The 23,207-nt window shown below is 43.1% G+C and overlaps 1 protein-coding gene across 1 annotated transcript in view; it reads right to left on the reverse strand.

The window, feature by feature from the left end:
- CSMD2 (CUB and Sushi multiple domains 2) overlaps positions 1-23,207 on the reverse strand; it is a 2,010,406-nt gene that overhangs the window by 39,493 nt on the left and 1,947,706 nt on the right. The window contains exons 60-62 of the mRNA XM_069622557.1: positions 21,562-21,735; positions 20,110-20,283; positions 14,429-14,502 (exon numbers count right to left, since the gene is read on the reverse strand). Coding sequence (XP_069478658.1) covers positions 14,429-14,502; positions 20,110-20,283; positions 21,562-21,735 — 422 coding nt within the window. The remainder of the gene's footprint in view (positions 1-14,428; positions 14,503-20,109; positions 20,284-21,561; positions 21,736-23,207) is intronic.

The raw sequence follows: 23,207 nt of genomic DNA on the forward strand, positions 1-23,207 counted from the left end.
AATAAGACCAAAGACTGAAATAACATATGGATCATGTGGACTTGTCCGAAGGTTTTGTAAACATTGTAATACAATTAAACAAAAATAAAAAAATGTGGGAAAATAAATCACCTAGTGGACAACAGCCTCACCCTCACACCATTCATTGCCCTCGTATCATATCATTGGTGTATGTGGAACTATATTTACCAAAAATCTCTTGATCTTTATATATCAGATCCAATAATGAGTCAGCTTCTACTTTAATCATGTTCCAAAACAAATGAATGTGATTTTTTTAATGAGCCTGTGTGGAACATACTCCAAATTCAATTGGCTGGTAGAGATTTGGCCATGCTTGCCAAGGTTTTTTAGGCAAACATTTTCAAGCGTAGTCAATTCTGTAATACAGCTTTTCGCCCATATTTCTGCACCATACAGAATTAGCACAATGTTTGTAACTTTCTAGATCATGATTGGGGCTGCAAGAGTCTATCCACCATTGCTGAAGGTAAAGGCCCAATGTGGCTTTCAACTACATTGGAAATGCAATCTATGTGTGCTGTCCATTGCAGCGTATAGTCCCGGAAGATCCCCAAGTACTTGTGTTTGTTTACCGTCTCAATTGATGCATTGTTGATCTTCCAGACATAGCTACAATCCTCATGTTTATTGTAAGGAAATTCCATGGCCTTGGTTATTCTGATGTTAATGACTAACTTATTTTCCTGGCAATATTTTCAGAGGAGGTTAAGCTGGGATTGTAGTCCACACAGTCTAAGATCTAAAAAGCACAACGTCGTCTGTGTATCCTATACATAACATTTATTTCATGGCTACAATGGGTGCATACACGGTTTCACTGTTAAGTGCTTATGTCAGATATGGTAGGTAGAGGTTAAATAATGTGGGTGCAAGGACTCATCCATGTTTAAGCCGCAAGCACATACGCATGGACTTTGTTAGTTCATCTGCTTGACTATATCTAACTCTGTCTGATGTTTTAGTATTTAATGTCATAATCATAGTCAGCAGGCCAGAAGGTATTTCCAATTGTTCAGCTTCCCCCAAAGATGCTCTCAAATCATTGTGTCGAATGCTGAACTGAAATCTATATGGCAGATGTCCAGTGATTGTTCTCACCTCTCTGTATCACAGTTGTGAGTGTTAGAATCTTAGTCATGGTAGATTGGCCCCATCTAAATCCTGTTTGATTTATGGGTAGTATCTTATTGGCCTGTATCCATTTGTTCAGTTCCTCTAGGAGAACCCTGTTGAATATATTTTCTGGGGCATCATGCATGGATAGAACGTGATACTTGTTGGGATTGATTGTGGGGACACATTTGTGTATAGGTACCACAATACTCTCGTTCCAACTTTGTGGCAAGTTTCCATTCTCACTGATATGCTTGAGAAGGCCAGGAAGCAATTTGCCTCATGTGTGGGTGTTATTTCTAAGTCTGGGACTGCGGCTCTGGCTATATTAACCCCTTCTATGATGTTGCTGGTCTTTTCAGTTGCATGTTGGAAGTTTCATTAGTGTATCTCAGTTATTTCATAATTCCTTTTGCCAGAGCTCTTTTCAATCCATGTTTTATAATTGTCTCTCAAAATTGTCTCTCACTTTACGGGTTTCACTGCATATCTGTGAGATGGTCAGGGAGTGTGGGTTAATAATTGTTAGATTGTTTCCCAATGCTGTTTTAGCTGCAGCAACATCAAAGTGCAGTTATAGCCAAATCTGCTAAATTACACAGCGAAAGCCATCACAAAATCAAGTGTGGTGTTATTCATGAAGTGGATGAATGAGGTGGCAAACTTCGAATCTTCTGATTGTTTCCCAATCAAAATATCATGAATATTAATTAGCTGTAGTGGCGGAATATGTTTGAATAATTCCGGCACTGTCGAGCGATTAAGCATACATTGCTGTCTGGTGAAAAAAATGTATTTATATATCAATGATCTTATGCTGGTGAGGTTCATGTTTGGTATTATTAGGTGTTTCAGTGGAGGTTATAATGAATAAAATAATTTCCTTTAAGTCTTCTAGAGCCCCCGGCCCTAATGGGCTGGCTAAAGTAGTGATCAAGAACTACCCAGTATTTTGGGCAGACCTGTACTCCCTACTCTTTAACAAGATCTTAGCACAGGGGACAATTCCCCGATCCTGGCAAACAGCCATTCTCATTCCTGTCTTTAAAAAGGGCAGTCGTACAGACCCTAACAACTATAGGCTCCTATCCATGCTTGATATCACAGGTAAACTTTTTGCCTCATTACTGCTTAGTGAGATGCAGAAATGGGTAGAAAAGACCAAAATACTCAGTAGATTTCAATGTGGCTTTAGGCGGGATTTTTCCACCTCACATAATCTATTGGTTATGGATATACTACGCACACGGGTGCTTAGTAAGGGACAGCCCCCGCTTTATGCCCTCTATATCGATTTCAAGGCTGCCTTTGATTCCATCCCCCGAGCAAGGCTATGGACTAAACTTGAAACAATGGGATGCCCGACAGGTCTTATATACTACCTGAGACTTTTGCACCAAAACACCTCTGCTTGCCTCAGATTAAATTATGAAGGCAATATGACCAGAAAGGTGATTCAAAACAGGGGGGTAAAGCAGGGTTGCGTTACAGCACCCCTCATTTACAATCTGTATGTGTATGATATCCCTGCAGTATTAGCTGAGGTTGACAATTGCCCTCCAAAAATTGGTGAAGCACCGTGTGCAGTATTAGCATACGCAGACGATTTGGTCATTTTTGATAATACCATAGGTGGACTTAGGCGCTCCGCTTCTACCCTATGGGACTACGCCAGGATTAATGGTTTGAACATTAACCTAGATAAGACAAAGGTGCTTAGATTTACTAGGAAAAGAGTATCCCAAGTGAACCTGATGGTACATAAAAATCACATACTTTACGCCCCTTCATATCGTTATCTACGAGTGGAAAATGAGTCCCACAGCGATTATTCTCTTTGCAGACAGAGACGCATTACCAGGGCAATGCAAGTCACCTCATTAATTTCTTATTTTACTAATAAGCAAGGTGGCTTCACTCTTTGGGGGACTTGTCACTTAAATATCCAAGTGTTTGCCCCCATGATCATCTATGGCCTTGAGTTGCTTCTTTCATTTGACCTGGCGTGGCTACAAGTGAAGGAGGGCAATTTTTCCCGACGAATACTGGGGTTATCCCCGGGTGTTCCAATGGCCCTGATTAGACTTGAATTGGGCCTTCCCTCACTGAAAGCGATGGTACTTAAAAGGGGAGCAGGGTTTTATCTTAAGATGATTGGCTGCTCTTCCAATCCCTTATTGACTGTGATCCATCAGGAAGTGATTAAAACACATACCACTTCACCCCTACAGAAAGCCATGACTACATTTCTTATAGACTTTGGCTGGACACATAGAGGGGCAATCGCCACCAAGGAAGTTCTAAATGCACTCGGAAAAAAGGTGGACCTTTGGGATTGGCTTGCAAAATGTTCTCATTTGAGCAGTCTTAAAACCTATCATTTTGTGAAATTCAGATTGTACAATTTCATGAAACCTCAAGCCCATCTGTACCTCTGTCCTACTACAAGGCTTAGACGTTTTATCATCTTGTTCCAATTGGAACAATTTCCTACTTTGTATAATGTAGGAGCCAGGGAAGATATCCCTGTTAAAGAGCGAGTTTGTCGCTTATGTAAATCCCCAGAATGTCTAGAGACAGCCAGACATCTTTTAACGGAATGTCAGACATTAAAGGATACAATTTTGTACTATCTGGGTGAATTTGTGCACAATCCTTTAACCATATGTGAAACCTCATTTTGGCTCTATTACACTAACACCTGCAATATGCACGTGTTCATTGCATTGTATAATGTCTGGCAGCAGATTGAAATAGGTCTGGCTCTCTGACTTGATTTATCTTAGTATTGGGGATGTTAAGAACTGTTATGTCATTTTGTCTAGGAAGAGGCCCTTCATCAATTAAATCTACATTTGACTCAGACATAAGCTGTCTTGTGCAAAAATGTCCATTTATTACTCTGTGCTGCTACAATCGCATAGAATTATGGGAAAAGATAACTCACATATATTCTAACATGATTTCTTTGATTCTGGGTTTTGTACTAGCTTGTAAATATCCTAAGAAAAATGGTTCTATTTTATTCTTTTTTATTGCTGTTTTTATATCTGCTGATGATTTGTTTTGTCTTTTTATGATTTAACATTAATTTATGTAATTTGTAATATGTGTAAAGTTTGAATTTATTTTCAATCTATATCATATTAAAGAATTATTATTATTATTATTATTATTATTATTATTATTATTATTATTATTAGGTGTAAAAGTACTCGTGTTCATGGGATCCTTATTAGAAAGTGTATGAGAAGCCACATAGATCATGGAACATTATCACTAACCGGAATGGGAGTCCCACTTTCATCATATTTTATGTTGATCTTATTAGACACACCAGATTTGGGGCTTGACAATGTCTCACCACTCATCTCACGGGTGGATATCAAGTCCAGTCTCTCTAGGTCAATATATTCATCTGATCAGAAGTAGAACTATTTATTGTATTTGTTTATTTGTTTATATATATGGCACCAGAAAACCTGCAGGCATCAGGGCACCAACATAAACACAAGGTCCGACACAAAAGGAAAACAGGACTAGAGAAGAGGGTGATGGGTTCTTAGTGGACAAACAGTGTTTTCAGTTGCCGGCGGAATGCAATAAATTATTTTAGCAGTCTATGATCCAGAGGGAGAGAATTTCAGACCTTAGCAGCTGTCACAAGAAAATATCTTCCTGAGCTATCGACAAGCTTGAATTTGGGGATTTCCACTTGTGCTAATGTGGATAATCGCAGTTTTCTTTAGGGCTCCTAAGGAGACACTAAGGGCCTCATTACACGGAAGGCGGTAAGGGTTAACGGTCACCGGTAATGGTACCGGTGACCGTTAACCCTTACCGCCTTACTACGAGGTCCCTTTGCGGGTAGGTACTTTAACGCCTGCTGTTTAGCAGGCGTTAAAAGCCAACCCGCAAAGGGACCAGGGTGCCAATTACGGCACTGCAATTTGCGGCGCCGTAATTAGCGCCTTCCCCATTCTCATAGTGCCCTATGGGGCAAAAATGGGAATGGGGAAGGGCAATGGAGGAAGGCGGAATTACCGCCCCGCCAACCTTGGAATAGGGCGGTAATTCCCCTTTCCACCAAGGTGGTGCCAGTATTTTACCGGCATGGACCAAGGTGCTAATAGCACCTTGGTCCTCCGCCTACCATGTAATGAGGCCCTAAGTGTTTGATGTAAACTGGCACAAAGCCATGTCATTATTTGTCGACCAGTGTTGTGGCCTTGAATTGTAGGCAAGCCGCAATCAGAAGCCAATGTAGCTCCTGCTGGCAAATGGCGGCACGTTCTCCTCTGGACCAAGCAAAATAGCATTTCCATAGCCCAATCTGAGCAAAATATTTGCCCTGATAACTGAGGCACAGTTAAAATCAGATAGGAATGTTTTAAGGTTCCTCAGTAGTCTCAAATAATGGGACAAAATGTACACAGTTTGGTTAGTGTGGGTTTCAGAACTCAGAGAAGAATCTGGATGGAAGCCCAGAGTTTTGACATTTCCGGAAACTTCAATACTACAATTGTGAATGTCAAAGGAGTGGTATCTGTGGTCAATTTAAGATCTAATAATGGCTGGGCCTAAAATCATGAGCTTGGTCTTGTTTCCATTGAGACACATCTAGTTTGCATTCATCAAAGTTTTTTATGTGACTGTTAATAGTTTTCAGATTGAAGGCTTCAGTGACATCGTCCCCTTAAGCTCAAGTACTAGCTGAGTGTCATCAGCATAGTTGTTGAAGACACCACTAATATAAAGATTGCCTATTGCCAACTCATCTTCCAGATCACATAGAACACTAACATAAAGATTGCCTATTGCCAACTCATCTTCCAGATCACATAGAACACTAACAAAAAGATTGCCTATTGCCAACTCATCTTCCAGATCACATAGAACACTAACATAAAGATTGCCTATTGCCAACTCATCTTCCAGATCACATAGAACACTAACAAAAAGATTGCCTATTGCCAACTCATCTTCCAGATCACATAGAGCACTAAAGAGCACTAACAAAAAGATTGGCTATTGCCAACTCATCTTCCAGATCACATAGAGCACTAACAAAAAGATTGGCTGTTGCCAACTCATCTTCCAGATCACATAGAGCACTAACAAAAAGATTGGCTGTTGCCAACTCATCTTCCAGAGCACATAGAGCACTAACAAAAAGATTGCCTGTTGCCAACTCATCTTCCAGATCACATAGAGCACTAACAAAAAGATTGGCTGTTGCCAACTCATCTTCCAGATCACAGAGAGCACTAACAAAAAGATTGGCTGTTGCCAACTCATCTTCCAGATCACATAGAGCACTAACAAAAAGATTGGCTATTGCCAACTCATCTTCCAGATCACATAGAGCACTAACAAAAAGATTGCCTATTGCCAACTCATCTTCCAGATCACATAGAGCACTAACAAAAAGATTGCCTATTGCCAACTCATCTTCCAGATCACATAGAGCACTAACAAAAAGATTGCCTATTGCCAACTCATCTTCCAGATCACATAGAGCACTAACAAAAAGATTGCCTGTTTCCAACTCATCTTCCAGATCACATAGATCACTAACAAAAAGATTGGCTGTTGCCAACTCATCTTCCAGATCACATAGAGCAGTAACACAAAGATTGCCTGTTGCCAACTCATCTTCCAGATCACATAGAGCACTAACAAAAAGATTGTTAGTGCTCTATGTGATGATATGATGATATGGTGAGCGGGCCGTTCAAAGGGCATGAACCAGGCCCAACAGTCACTGCCATCGATTTCTGGGAGAATGAGTCTTCAGGAGTGGAGACATCCCTCTCGTGCCACTGGTATGCAGAATGCAAGGAAACAATGCTATCCCATAAAACCAAGCACTTTCTCTGCAGACCAGGGCCTCTGAAAGTCCACTAGGGTTGGGATAGAGTCAAGCACACGTCAGTTAAAGTATTTTGATTAAAGCTGTCATGGATGTTTTAATGTGCATGAGAACAGGAGAACTATCCAATGGCTTTTGGGCGTAAGAAAAATAATGACCAAATGGGACACTCGGTTACTACACTCCTGATCAGTCGCTTTCACATTGTATCCCACCTGTTCATAGGAATGAGCTGTGCTGGCTGTCCTGATGGTTCAGTATGATCCCAGTCATTGTGAACAACACATGCTAAACTAAGGCTTTCATAGGAACCTAGGTTCCCATTAAGGACCTGGCAAGTGGAGAGAGTTGTGTATTTCTAATTTCAAATGAGCAAATGGGCAGGTTTTTCATTATATAAAATAGACACTGGCTGAGCAAACAGCTTTGGTCTTTGTATGGTAAGGCAACGTGCTCTTGTAAAGCACCCTTTTCCGATAATGTAGGGACTGTTAGTGGGATGCAGACATGTTTATCGCTCCTGTGACTATGTTGAGAGATTGATTTTAGCTTTGTGGATCACCAGTGCGTCATCTGCTTATTTGTAGCAGGAAGAACAACGAGACTGATGACGTCCAGCAGGGTAGTATTTTAAATATTCCTCAGGAGAGGTGAAGACGCATGTCATTAGAACACACAAGTGGTTAGTAGGCGTGGCTGGGATAAGTAGGAAGCAATGAGGGTGGTTCTGGGTCTCCCTGTGAGAAGGAAGGCGATTTAGTGAGCACACGGGGGACATATTTGGCTAGTTAGCCTGTTACTAGAGGGTCCTAAAATGCCTGAAGGAGGACAGCTATACTGTCAAAGATTATCATCAATTTACGGGGGAACTTGCCCCATTGCCAATCATTTCCAGCACCTTACCATGAGGCCGCATCACTGGCAATGACTGTTATCTGATACCCGGAGACTTGCCCCATTGCCAATCATTTCCAACACCTTGCCACAAGGACGCATCACTGGCAATGACTGTTATCTGATACACAGGTACTTGCCCCATTGCCAATCATTTCCAGCACCTTGCCATGAGGCTGCATTACTGGAAATGACTGTTATCTGATACACAGGTACTTGCCCCATTGCCAATAATTTCCAACACCTTGCCATGAGGCTGCACCACTGGCAATGACTGTTATATGATACCAAGGTATTTGGCCAAATTCCAATAATTTCCAACACCTTGCCACAAGGACGCATCACTGGCAATGACTGTTATCTGATACACAGGTACTTGCCCCATTGCCAATCATTTCCAGCACCTTGCCACGAGGCTGCATCACTGGAAATGACTGTTATCTGATACACAGGTACTTGCCCCATTGCCAATCATTTCCAACACCTTGCCATGAGGCTGCACCACTGGCAATGACTGTTATATGATACCAAGGTATTTGGCCAAATTCCAATCATTTCCAACACCTTGCCATGAGGCAGCATCACTGACAATGACCGTAATCTGATACCCGGGGAATTGTTCCATTGCCAATCATTTCCAACACCTTGCCACAAGGACGCATCACTGGCAATGACTGTTATCTGATACACAGGTACTTGCCCCATTGCCAATCATTTCCAGCACCTTGCCATGAGGCTGCATTACTGGAAATGACTGTTATCTGATACACAGGTACTTGCCCCATTGCCAATAATTTCCAACACCTTGCCATGAGGCTGCACCACTGGCAATGACTGTTATATGATACCAAGGTATTTGGCCAAATTCCAATAATTTCCAACACCTTGCCACAAGGACGCATCACTGGCAATGACTGTTATCTGATACACAGGTACTTGCCCCATTGCCAATCATTTCCAGCACCTTGCCACGAGGCTGCATCACTGGAAATGACTGTTATCTGATACACAGGTACTTGCCCCATTGCCAATCATTTCCAACACCTTGCCATGAGGCTGCACCACTGGCAATGACTGTTATATGATACCAAGGTATTTGGCCAAATTCCAATCATTTCCAACACCTTGCCATGAGGCAGCATCACTGACAATGACCGTAATCTGATACCCGGGGAATTGTTCCATTGCCAATCATCTCCAACACCTTGCCATTAGGCTGCACCACTGGCAATGACTATTATCTGATACACAGCTACTTTCCCCATTACCAATCATTTCCAACACCTTGCCATGAGGCTTCATCACTGACAATGACTGGTATCTGATACCTGGGGACTTGCCCCATTGCCAATCATTTCCAACACCTTCCCACAAGGACGCATCCCTGGCAATGACTGTTATCTGAGACCCGGGTACTTCCCCCATTGACAATCATTTCCAACACCTTGCCATGAGGCTGCATCACTGGCAATGACTATTATCTGATACACAGGTACTTGCCCAATTGCCAATCATGTCCAACACCTTGCCATGAGGCCACATCACTGGCAATGACTGTTATCTGATATACATGTACTTGCCCAATTGCCAATCATTTCCAACACCTTGCCATGAGGCTGCATCACTGGCAATGACTATTATCTGATACACAGGTACTTGCCTCATTGCCAATAATTTCCAGCACCTTGCCATGAGGCTGCATCACTGGAAATGACAGTTATCTGATACGCAGGTACTTGCCCCATTAACAATAATTTCCAACACCTTGCCATGAGGCCGCACCACTGGCAATGACTGTTATATGATACCAAGGTATTTGGCCAAATTCCAATCATTTCCAACACCTTGCCATGAGACAGCATCACTGCCAATGACCGTAATCTGATACCTGGGGAATTGCCCCATTGCCAATAATTTCCAACACCTTGCCATTAGGCCGCACCACTGGCAATGACTGTTATCTGATACATAGGTACTTGCCCCATTGCCAATCATTTCCAGCACCTTGCCATGAGTCTGCATCACTGGCAATGACTGTTATCTGATACACAGGTACTTGCCTCATTGCCAATAATTTCTAGCACCTTGCAATGAGGCTGCATCACTGGCAATGACTTATCTGATACACAGGTACTTGCCCAATTGCCAATCATTTCCAACACCTTGCCATGAGGCCGCATCACTGGCAATGACTGTTATCTGATACCCGTGTACTTGCCCCACTGCCAATCATTTCCAGCAACTTTCCATGAGGCTGCATCATTGGCAATGCCTGTTATCTGATACCCTGGTGTTTGCCCCATTGACAGTCATTTCCAGCACCTTGCCATGTGGCTGCATCACCGGCAATGACTGTAATCTGATATCCGGGTACTGGCCCCATCGACAATCATTTCCAGCACCTTACCATGAGGCAGCAACACTGACAATGACTGTTATCTGATACCAAGGTACTTGCCCCAATGCCAATTATTTCCAGCACCTTGCCAAGAGGCAGCATCACTGACAATGACTGTTATATGATACCAAGGTACTTGCCTCATTGCCAATCATTTCCAACACCTTGCCATGAGGCTGCATCACAGACGACGACTGTTATCTGATACCCGGGGACTTGTCCCATTGCCAATCATTTCTAACACCTTGCCATTACGCTGCATCACTGGCAATGACTGTTATCTGATTCCCGGTGACTTGCCCCATAGCCAAAGATTGGCTGCAATGTTCAGAAACGTGCTCCACATCTGAAGAGTGCCATTAAATGTCCAGAGGTTTAATTTGCCCCATTGCTGGGGATTAGTAACAACTGGCAGATACTGGACTCAGAATTAAGTGATCAGTGACTTTCCTAAAGCACTAGCATTGAATAGGAGATGGATGTGGGAAACAAATGCAGCATTTATGCCTCTTACCGGGTTTGCCCCTCAACCAATTTGCAATGTCATTAACAACACAAGATGAGAGGCAGACAGGAACACAACAATTCTCTTTTCTGGTGCTTCCCTAGACACACCTGGCTCCCAGCTGCCTTTACAGTCCTCAATCACTGCCACCTTCGACAAAAATACTCTCTCTCTCTCTCTCTCTCTCTCTCTGCTGGCCACATCTCCCAACTAATTTACTCTCTCCCTCCAAATCACTTTCACATTGTCATTGGTGACTTCAAGCGTCCGTGTCCCTCTTCTGCTCTATCCACTGACTTTAACTCTCTTCCACCTATCCACTCACCTTTTCTGTCCACTCTCTGCGCACCCATTCAAATGGAAACTCCCTTGACCTTATTTTCATCTCGTTTCAACTTTTGCCTCTAATATCTCCACTGCTCCTTCTCTGTCCAATCACACCATTGTTTTTGCCTCCATCTCCACTCGTGCTTCTTCCTCACTCTCTCCATCCAATGAAAAGTTTCCCTCTTCCAAACTTCCTGTCTACCTGTTTGACCTACACCACCTTCTCTCCTCCTTTGCTGAACTCACCCTGCCACCCACTGAAGAAGCCTTCACTAACTTTAACACTGCTATTTACGCTACCCTCTCCTCTCAATACCTTCTTACTACACTCAATCCTACATTCTCCACTCCAAGACCCTGCATTAAACCTCTCATCCTCACCCTGAATACAACAATGCACACACATCTTTGCACTTAGTAAAGGTCTAGAGACACCTCTAATCTCCAACTCTATATCACTGCTTTTCAAAACTGTTCCTCTACTCTTTACTCTGCCAAATGTGACTCATATCTCATTTTGTCTCAATTCTTCCAATTTAGGCACCTCCAAAAGTCTCTCAAATCAATTCGCTCAGTGCCTAAACCCGCCACTATCACCTTTATTCTTTCTGCAAATGATCTTGCTCTCTACATTGCTTCTACAATTCCTACCATTCACAAAACCCTTGCTACTTACCTGTTATCCATTTCTCCTGCTCACTTTTGTCAATCACTCCTACCCTTCTCTCCTGCTGATATGCCTTCCTTTGCCCGACCAACTCTGATGAGATTCTTGGCCTACGCCTCAAGGCTAATCCTTCCTGTACCCCCACTGATTCACTGTCCCTGCACAATGTGAAGCACATTGCTCCAGTGTTGCTCCACATCTTGAGTTCCTCTACAACTCCTCTCTTGACAATGAAACTTTTCCCTCATTCTATAAGCCAGCTACTGTCATCCCTCTCCTTTAGAAACCTGGTCTCAATCCTAACAGTCCTGCCAACATTTGCCCTGTCTCCATTCTACTACCCTATTCCAGAATTCTAGATTGAGCAGTAGTCAATCAACTCACTAAGTCCCTTGATACTCACAACCTCCGCGACCCTCTACAATCCAGCTTCTGACCTCTACATTCCACTGAGATATCACTGCTCAATCTCATCAACTTCATCTCTTGTGCTCGTCATGCAAACCTGTCATCTATTCATATTCTTCTAGACCTCTCTGCTGCCATTGATTCTGTCGACCGTTCTGACCCCCTCTCAACATTATCTCTCCCTGGCATCAGAGATACGGGTGTTGCTTAGTACACTTCATACCTTGCCCCCAGACACTTTCAGGTGTCCTGGAACAGGCTTACCTCCCCACTCACAGCCCTTAATGTTGGGGTACTTCAATGGACTGCCCTTGGTCCACTTCTCTTCACTCGCTATACTTGAGCTGTTGTAACGCTGATCTTCTTGTGCGGCTTCTCCTATCAACTCTTTGTTGATGCCACTCGGATCTTCTTCTCCTTTCTCTCCCTATTGATGAGCTGTGGTCAAAAATGTAAACCATTCTCTCCTCCATCAAATATTGGATGGTGTCTCATTTGCTCTCTACTAAGACTGCAATGTTCTACTTTCCAGCCTAACAGTCTAGCTATTGCTCGGCCCCTCTTCTTTTCTTCTCTCCTACCTTCCTTACTCTGCTTCTGCTCTTAACCTTGGTATCATCTTAAAACCACCACACATCTTGCTCTTTCATCGTCAAATCTGACGCTGCAGCCAGAGTGAACCTCCTCAATATCAGAAGATTCCATCATCTTCTTTTCAATACTATGCAGCGGCTAATCTCCTCCTTAGACCTTTATAGATCTGAGTACTGTGTCTTCTGTACAGCCTCACCGACTATGCTTTTTCATCTATGGCCAAAGTCCTTAACTTCGCAGTCCACACACTTTTCAACCTTTCTCGCTTTGCCTTTACCTCCTATGCACATCAGCAGATTCGCTATTTAAATCCAACCCCAAAGCTCTCCTCCTTTCTGAAGAACCTGTTTCCTGGTACTCTACAGAACTACATCACTGCATTGCCCTCTCTATCCACCCTTCATGGACAACCCAACACCACTTTTCCATCACCCCCTCCATCCTTAATTCTGCACTTCCTCCACCATCCTCTTCCTTTGTCATTCTGGCCTGTCCTCGTCCCTGGTTTATGTTTCCACCGTCCCCTGCAACATCTGGTTTTACAGCCACTTTTTCTCACCCTATTGTAAAGGACCAATGCCCCCTGCTCTGTTAGCAATGGTAAATTATGTAAGCGTTCTTTTCGTCCCAAAAATGCATCGCTTTTGTACAATTATAAATAAATTATGCAGCTGGCAGACTGTGGATGAGAATGCTAAATAAAAGTTATGTGCATCGTCCAAGACACGCCACAACCCACATCTACAGCAATATGTGTGCCTCCCTGTGGGTGGCACCTCGGTGCCAACACAAGGACTCAAAAACCGAAAAGAAACAGTCAAGGATCCTCATTACGAATCAGGCGTTAAGGGGTTAACGGTGCCGTAAACGGCACCGACCCTTACCGCCTGATTCCGAGGTCCCTTTGCGCCATGGTGAGTTTAACGGCTGCTTTTTGCAGGCGTTAAAATCCATGGCGCTAAGGGACCATGGTGCTAATTACGCCACCGTAATTTACAGTGGCATAATTAGCGCCTTCCCCACTCCCATCATGCCCTATGGGGCAAAAATGGGAATGGGGAAGGGTAAAATGGGAAATGGGGATTTACCACCCCACTCACCTTGGAATGGGGCGGTAAATCCACCATCCACCATGGTGTAAACATAGTTTACACCATGGTGGTAAGGGTACGACCCAGGCGGTAACTTACCGCCTGGGTCGTAATGAGGCCCAATATGTTAAAAGATCAGTAAGAACGCCAATATCACTGAAAGCAGCCTTACAGACGACCCTTTCTCCAGCTGTCCATACAGCAAAACAAACATGCATGTTCAAGGAAAATTCCACTCAATCTGAGCCACATAAAGAAACAAGTGTATATGCACAACCCTACATATAGTCTACAAGACAGTACATCCTACGTGCCTGGTTATTTGTTATTCCTAATCAATATGATAGCGTTCATTTAATATGTAAATGACTTCCTCGGTGCATTATGTATCTTGCTGTAAATGCTTAATGTATGTAAAATGCAGGATGTATCATAGAAGTCGACTCTTACTACTGCCCTTGGTTAAACTATAAAGAATGCTTAGATATTCCACCTGCAAGTAAAACAATTCTAGGTTTTTCTAGCAAAGACGCACCTGATATCCTTGAGAGATGTTCTGGGTTCCGAAGAGAGGGATGCCCGGGTCAGCACAGGTGGTCAGAGCAGGATCTGAAGAATTTGATTAAAAATAAACATAAATAATCAACATTAGGCAAATGGGAACACCCTTTCTCGATAATCTATCTTCCAATTTCCCTTCATAACACCAGCGCATCTCCTGACAACATGTCGGTCATTACCACCGGAAATGGTATGAAAACCGGAACATCTCGCGATAGTATAAACAGAAGCCCTGAAGTCACCCAGGGAATATTCATAGAGTAATTGCTAATGCATGAACTCCAGATATGAACTTTCCAACAGTCCTTCTGGACACTTGGGGCCTTATTCATGGAATGTTTAGTGTGGTGCAGAGCGACTTTGCACAACCAACGAACACCTGATTCACAGAGCGGTGCAAAGTGTATTTTTGCAGTGCAAAGTCCGTGCAAAGTCACTTTGCACTGCAAAAATGCACTTTGCAGAGCTCTGTGAATCAGGTGCTTGTTGGCAGTGTGAAGTCACTTGGCACCGTGCTAGAAATTCCATGAATCAGGCACGAGACCGCTCATGAGAGTTTGCAAAGTAGCATTTGTTAACTCATGCACTTTGCATGAGAACAGTATTTGTTCACAAGTGTACCATGGTGGGGAAACGTTGTTAAACAGTTCTTTGTACACATGAATGTCTTATGAAGACATGTAGCTCAACACCGGTTCCTTTTAATTTGGTGTTTACAGAAGTACACACGCCAACATGGATTCTTTCTATTCTATGATGCGAGTAACGATGTGGTGTATAACAACATTATGAATTTAACTACATAAAAAATAAATAAAATTTAAAAAAAACACTCGTGAACGCTTGACAGTACCATTACATGTATAGCTCTTGCTTCAATCTTAAGGATATCTCTTAAGATTCAACGCAAGTGATGTAAACTCGTGCACCTTTCATTAGAAAAATGAAAGAAAAAACTGTTAACAAAGGAATGGTCATAGGAATCACAACACGTTAGCACACGTGTACACTGAGCCCCTTAGCTTGCACATAAAGCTGTGTTCAATTCTTGTCAACATCTAAAGTGAATGTGTATAGCAGTGCATGCTAACACACTAAGTGCACTTGAAAGCTGTATGTGTGTGTTTTGTACACATAGCATTCGGCATGTGTTCGTCGTGTATAAAACAGCGATTTTTAAAAATGTGCTCTTTTCACGCGAAGGTACAAAGAGGCCCCTGTCCATGTTTTTGAAACAAACTAATTACTTAATATGCTTGGTATGCCACGAGACCCATGCCAGGCAACCCAGCGATGAATACTGCCTCATGCAGGCAGAGAGATGACGGGCACCAGTGCCAGCTCCTACTTGTTGGCAGCACATCTCTGACGGAGGACACGTTATCAAGTCTTGACAGTGAAATCCAGAGATCAGAATTCTGATCCTAGCTTCTCAGCTCCCCTGAATGGTGTGATCCTGGTCAGCCATTGTACCTGAAGATACTCCTCTCCCTTGCCTGCAGACATCGCAGCACGTAAAATCAGGCCAACCCCTTGACTTCAGGGGCAATTGCAAATACCTTTACAGTCCAACACACACCCCCTCTTCTTTAAAGCAGATTCAATATTCTGTTGAAATGAGAGCTATTGGCTCCATTGGGTGTTTTCCAAGAAAACCTTCTTAGTGCAGTAGAAAAGGGGTGCTAAATGGTCGGTAAATTCATTGCCACATATGTAGGTTACTCTTTTACTTTTGTCGCAAGCCACAAGGGAGAGATAATTTGTGCAGCATGTGACAAAAGGGCATTGACAAATGGCATATCCTACAAGCATTCTGCGTATTGGGAGGCAGGCATGGACTCAAGAGAGACACAGACTCAAAAGTAACAGTTTCAAAACCTTTACTACCTAAAGTTCTGGGATTGGTGAAATACCTAACTGCCCTAACTCTAAAGGGATTGTTCCCTCAGCTGATGCTTCTAAGGGCCGTTGACGTCCGTAAGTCCAAACCCAAGGTTTGTCTGTGTCCAAACCCATGGTTGCCCGAACTCTTAAACCAAATATGATAGGGAGTCTTCTTAAAGAAAAATAGTGGTTAAAAAACGAAATGGAAACCGCAGATGGTTTCAGGTAATCTTACCAATATGTGTGGTTCTACCAATTCAAAAATAGTTCAACTCAAATGTGTTGCCCTTGGAACCTTCCATGTAGGGATCTTGACGTGAGTCAAAATAGTTCACAATGTCTCGGGGTCTCTTGGGGTTTCCTTCCGCAAGCTGCAATCCTTCCCATTCCAAACAAAAAGACACAGTTCCTGTTAGGCCTCTCAGGGTTCCCTTGCACGAGTCTTGACCTCTCTTCACAACGTTCAACAATGTCTTTAGTGGGCCTCTTAGAATTCCCTTAACAGGCTTCAATTTTTCCAAGTCTCAAACAAAACAAAATATAACACAGTTCCTCTTAATCTTCTCAGGTTTCCCGTTCCCAGGCGTATGCCTCTCAGTTTCAAAACAAATATTCAGCTTTGATGGGCCTCTCAGGGTGCCCTTCCCCAAGCTTGGGCCCCTCTAGTTTCAAACAAGTTCAGCTTGTCAGCATGTACCTTTCTCTTATATACAGTTTCTTTCACATACAATCTTTTCTTGGGATAGAATGAGAGACTTTCGAAAATGCAAGGCTCTTTGCTCCTCCTAAGCATGACCACTCTGATCTTTAGCCCCTCTCTTTATTTCTAGTACCTTTTTTCCTTTTAACCTTTTATCTTGAGGTGCTTCCGGCACCCCCTTTTAATCTCTGTGTTTCTTTTACTTTTGCATGTGCACTTTCACTTTCTTTAGCTTTACTTTCTCTGAGCTGTACCTCTGCACATGTGCACCTGACCTTCCTGACCTTCTCCTCAGTGTGCCTCTTGCACGCTTCCTTCTTTCTATCGTGCACATGTGCACCGACCTTCTCCTCAGTGTGCCTCTTGCACGCTTCCTTCTTTCTATCGTGCACATGTGCAACGACCTTCTCCTCAGTGTGCCTCTTGCACGCTTCCTTCTTTCTATCGTGCACATGTGCACCTGACCTTCTCCTCAGTGTGCCTCTTGCACGCTTCCTTCTTTCTATCGTGCACATGTGCACCTGACCTTCTCCTCAGTGTGCCTCTTGCACGCTTCCTTCTTTCTATTGTGCACATGTGCACCTGACCTTCTCCTCAGTGTGCCTCTTGTACACTTCATTCACTCTTCTGTGCACACTTGCATTTGTTTCCTCCTTTCGGGTGGATCACACCTTGTTCTTACTTCTATAGCCCTTTAAATGTCTTTACTCTGGACTTCGCTTTATTTTTGCATCACCAGTGTGTCTCAGTTCCCCCTTACAGGTCTCTCTTTCACCCCTTTTACTACATCTTAATTTCTTTTACACTCTTCCTGTTTTATCATGCACACTTGCACCTGTGTTTTGCTTTCGGGTCACTGGCACCATTTATTTTTCCTTATATTCTTTAAAATTAATTTTCCTTCCTATCTCTCTTTACTTCTGTGCCACTAGCACTGTTTTCCTTGTGCTTTGTCATTTGCTTGCCGCTCTCTTTACTTTCTCTCTTTCTTTTGGCGTTCTTTACCTTCATGCCGCTTGTAAATCTTGTTTGTTCCCACTCCCACTCCAGCCACCTCATGCTCTTGAGTTTCTCTCTTGCTTTCACGGAACTCACTTGGTATCGTGGCACTGGCAAGCGGTCTTCTCGGGGTACACTGGGTCGAGGTCAGGGTCAGACACCCTTGAGACTGCCACATGTCCCACGAGAACAAGCATCTCTTTGGACTCGGCCAGCAGGTCGTAGTTTGCCTCACTCGGGCTGTCTGGAGACACGACTGCAGCCCCTCAAGCACACCAGGCCAGCATCTTGGCATGCTGCTCATCTCCGAATTCTCGAGGCTCCACCAAATGCAGCTCCCTGCTCCTTGGCTCTACTGGTCCCATCCACAACTCCAGCTCATTCTGTGCAGAACCACACCTTCTATAGTCTTAAGTGGAGTCAGGTGTGAATGATTGATGAGGGAAGGTTAAGGGGCAGGGTGGGACTTGGGTGACAATATCCCATGAACAAAGAGGGTGGGTAGGATGGAATGGAACAAGCAACAGAGAAACACCATGTTTCCCACTGGAATGCTCTCCCTGCAGTCCCCAAGGACCCCCTGCCCAGGTGATCCTCTCTCACTTGTCTGCCCCCAGGGTTGGGATCCAAGAGCGATGTCCCTTCCCTGGTCACCTAAACAACAGATCCCCGGGAGCTACTAGTGAGAACGCCCTCAGGTTTCTCACAGTATGCAAACACAAAGCTTCAGCTGTATTTTCTTAAGATGTGCCATACAGGAAATTAAAAAGGGATCTGGGATGTAAAAAAAAGGGTGCTTGGAGTGGAAGGCGCGCGACTCTGGGCACTGGAAGCAAAGGGGTATAATCTGCCATGAGTAGGTAAACCCAGGCTCTAAAAACATGATTTCCAATCACAGGATTGGCCGCAAATGAGGGAACATCAAAAGGCAGATTAAAAACTAAATACAACTGAAGGAGTTCAGTCTGAAGGAATGCCAGTGGGAGATGACCTGACCTCAAATCTCCTTGAAACATAACATTCAATGGATGTACCACTAGGGCCATTACTCTGGCCGCTTTCTGCATGCCCCTTACTCACCGATTTTAGTTGCCTCCAGCATTGTCAATCCTTACACACTAATCTTGGTTACATGTCTTTACATCGAAAAATGTTCACCGAGGGCAAGTGTTAATGATATTTTTTCTCTTCGAAAAATGTTTCACCGAATTTACATACATCAAGTGAAATGAGTTCATACACCAAAACACTTTTACCGTAAAGAGCTTCGGTATATAAATACTTTTTATTATTTTAAGGTAAAAACGGTAAATACACTTTTTGTTAAAATGATTCGGTGCAACATACACTCTGTTGACTTACATGCAGGGCGCTGTCCTGTTCTGAAATTACTTGCTGACCGTACACAAGTCAGTGTCCACGAGTAATTTCAGAACTGGACAGCACCCAAGACTTGAATACAGTCATCAATGAAGTCCAGCACTAGACAGTTATTACTTTTGTTTTATTTATTTTTATTGCCCCCCAACCCCTGTTTTATGCCCCTAAAACACCCCCACACATTCGAGAGCTTTTTTATTTTGAAATATTTACTGAAAGACGTTTTCATCAAAAAATTCAGTGAATGATTTGTTTCTGTTAAAAAGTCTTTCAGTAAATATTTTGAGGTGAAACACCTCTCAATTTTTTTTTCGGTGAAATGACTGTATACCACTAATCTTCAATCCTTTCATAAAAATACAATTAGTTATGTTTTTTTTCCTGGAGAAAAGTTACTGCTGCCTCAAAGACCTTTCATTAAACTGCTGCCCAAATCCATCTGAAATTAAATATGTGTTGGACAAAGTGATGGTTTAATAATGATATCCATTTGACTACTGCTTTCTTTTACTGTGCCCTTCCGAAAGTGTACGTTATTCGAAGGCTAATTTGTTTTAATCTGGTGGAGAGTCTCCATACACTAATCTGAATTCACTTACATTCCACTTCTTAGTGCAAGCCCTCACTTCCACTCATAAGATTGAAACCCTATATCTGCAAGAGCCGGTTGAGAATTTGCTTTACCAACTTACCAATGCAGCTCGGCTGTGTCCCGCTCCAAGTCCCATCAAACTGACAGAACCTCCGAGAAGACCCCACCAGCACCATCGGAGAAGAGCAGGTGAAGAAAACTGAGGACCGGTAGCTGAAGCCTCGATCTTCTCTTCGGCCCTGGGCAGGAATCCCTGGATCGCCGCAGAAGACAGCTGAAAAAGTGAACACATGGAAGCTTGTCACACTTTCAGGAACAAAGCAGGAGGAGGACCAAAGTTCCACAGCTAAAGCAAACGGGCAGCACACCTGCCACGTTGGTCATCATATGATTTCATTGATCAACAGCACTTTGTTTCCCGTTTCTCCCCTCTAACAGTATGGCATGGGGTGATCAATTTACCCTGTCAGTGAGTCTTATAAAGGTGCAATTATTCCCTTTAACAGTATTGCCTGGGGTGATCAATTTACCTTTTCAGTGCGTCTTATAAAGAGGAAATTAGGAATCATAGAGTATATTGAAACATACTTACATGCATAAAGCACAAGCAATGTACGACTTTTCCATTAGTGTGTCTCCAATTAGTGCTGGTTACAGTTTTATGAATTACTCACGACATATTTTAGAGGTTGGGGGAGATGTACCCTAGATATTAAGATGTTGTTTCAACTCACCAAGGAGACCTGCCTATTCTTCTCAATTGATCACGCTGCATGATACTGGCTTAACACATGTTTAACACTCTGTGTCCCAGTTTTCTTATCCAACACTAATGGGAGTATCTTAAAGCAGGCTAAACCGCTGAGTATGCATTTTTTTTTAAATACACACTTTCACACAATTCATCCACACAATGTATATATTTCCAAAAGGATTACAAAACAATGTGTAAAAAAGTAGCAGGAGATTATATTAATATTTGTTTTTTTGTGTTTTTTTTAATCTTTACATTATGTATAGTTCAAAATATTTTGCAAGTCAGCAAATATTTCCTTGGTCTGTATAGATCAGAAATGTGAGAGATTTTTGCCAGGTTTTAGGATAGGACTGTGATTATTGTCCTGAATATTTTTGGGAGCATATTGTTCACCAAGTAAGTCTGTAAGAGACTTGTGGTTTGGTAATTAGTAAAGAAATGCATATTTAATTCTACACAAATATTTTCGTTTAAATACTTGTTTTCATAATCTGGCATCTTTAATTTGCAGCGCTTTGTAATGTTTCAAAACTGGAATCAAGCCACACACAAACAAACAAACAAATGGTGTATTCCCTATAGACACACAAAGGCATACACCCATCTTCAATCGATCACCCTTTATGCCCTCACAAAGCCCCCATTAAGTAAATTTGCCCCAAAGACTGCGCTTCCACTGTTTCCACCCCATTGCCAATGCAGTGCCAGACCATTGAACACCCATGTAAATCCCATGTAAACCCCATGTAAATCCCATGTGGACATAGGGAAATGATGAATCAGAAATCTACTTACGGAAGCACTGAGGAATGTCCCCGACCCAGGTCCCGTTGCCTTCGCAGGTGAGGATGGCGGGCAACGACAGCTGGTAACCATCGTAACAGGCGTAGCTGAGGCTCGAACCCCAGATGAATTCGGAACCCACCACTTTTCCATTGGGGACAGTCGGGGGTGGCTTGCAAGTAATAACTAATCAGAAAACAGAATATTTTTTATGTGTTTAGGTGCTGGGTCGACATGAGTTCAAAAATTCAATATATCATTACCAATCTCTCCTACTGTCGGTAACTTGGGCCCTCATTTTCAATATAATGGGCATTATTCTGTGTCGGCCGGTCCGGTAAAAAAGTTCCAGTATTCACGAATACTGGCACTTTACCAGAGCAGCCAACTACAGGTTTGCCGGGGGGGCACCTGTGTTTCCTCCAGCTAAGAGCTGGAGATAAGGCAGGTGCCCAACTGGCAAAAAAAGCCATAATTACCGGCACCAGTATTGCCGGTAATGATGGAAAATACCCTCATTGAGTCCTTTGGGACTCCATGAATGGGGATTAATGCTGTCACTGCAGCACCCGTAATCCATCAGCAATGTTGCCGGACCAGGTGCCAGAAACGGTAACATTTGCCCGTATCCTGGCGACTCTACAGCCAGGATACCTGCAACGATATAATGAGGCCCAATTCTCCTTCCAATACACAGTAGGCCACTCATCGGCTGTCACCAGTTAACAGTCATAATAGTGGGGTTAGGGGTTAGAATTTACTTATAGAGACTCCCTATTTGTCTGCATGCTGCCATGTGACTTGTGCCCTCCATAGTTGCTGCTCGCTCCAAAGCCATTTAATTTCATATTAGTTTCTCATACTCTAATGATGGATTTGGCCTTCCCTAAATAGTTGCTGAATTGAGTTCCCGGTCATAATGAGATATGTAGCACTTACCATTCTTGATGATACCAAAAGTTGGACAGAGCCCTCTACTCGCCTGATGACTAAAGACCTACTGGAACATTTGGAAAGTTTCTCCTTCACCCAGAAAGGTCTATGTCCTGCACACAGCACAGGCCTCATTTTTCACACCAGAGACAAAGCCTGATATATGCTCCCAAGCCCACCAGTTGCCTGGGTTGTTTTGTTATCCAATTTTCCTACAGCACAGTCTTCTATAAAGCCCCTGACGTTGCATCATACTAATGGGATCACTCCTTATGCAGTCCTATATCCCTTAGAGCAGGGTTCTGACATCTCAACTGTATTTACAGTAGATCAATTGCTTATCTAGTTGATCTCAGGTCTAAATTTTTACTACCGAGCAAACATGGAAGTAGCCTCACCCAGTATAATTTCCAATAAATAGTTTACTGAGACCATATCAAAAGCCCTGTGAACCCAGTCGCCCACTGGGGAAATAATGTTCTCATCTAACCCCAATGCAGACACAAAATCGATCTTAGAGCATGGATAGTCAACCATTGGCTGATTTCCACATGTTTTGGACTAGGACTCCAATGATCCCTCACCATTGAAGGTGCTTTCTAGGGCTCATGGGAGTTGTAGTGCACAACTTCACTACAGCCAAACATTGCAGACCACTGTTTTAGAGTATGTAATGGTTCGATATACAGTGGTAAGAAATCTAAACATTTGGGCCAGGGCGAATC

The sequence above is a fragment of the Ambystoma mexicanum genome, chromosome 11, assembly GCF_040938575.1.
Source record: "Ambystoma mexicanum isolate Mex_15411 chromosome 11, UKY_AmexF1_1, whole genome shotgun sequence".
NCBI lineage: Eukaryota > Metazoa > Chordata > Amphibia > Caudata > Ambystomatidae > Ambystoma > Ambystoma mexicanum.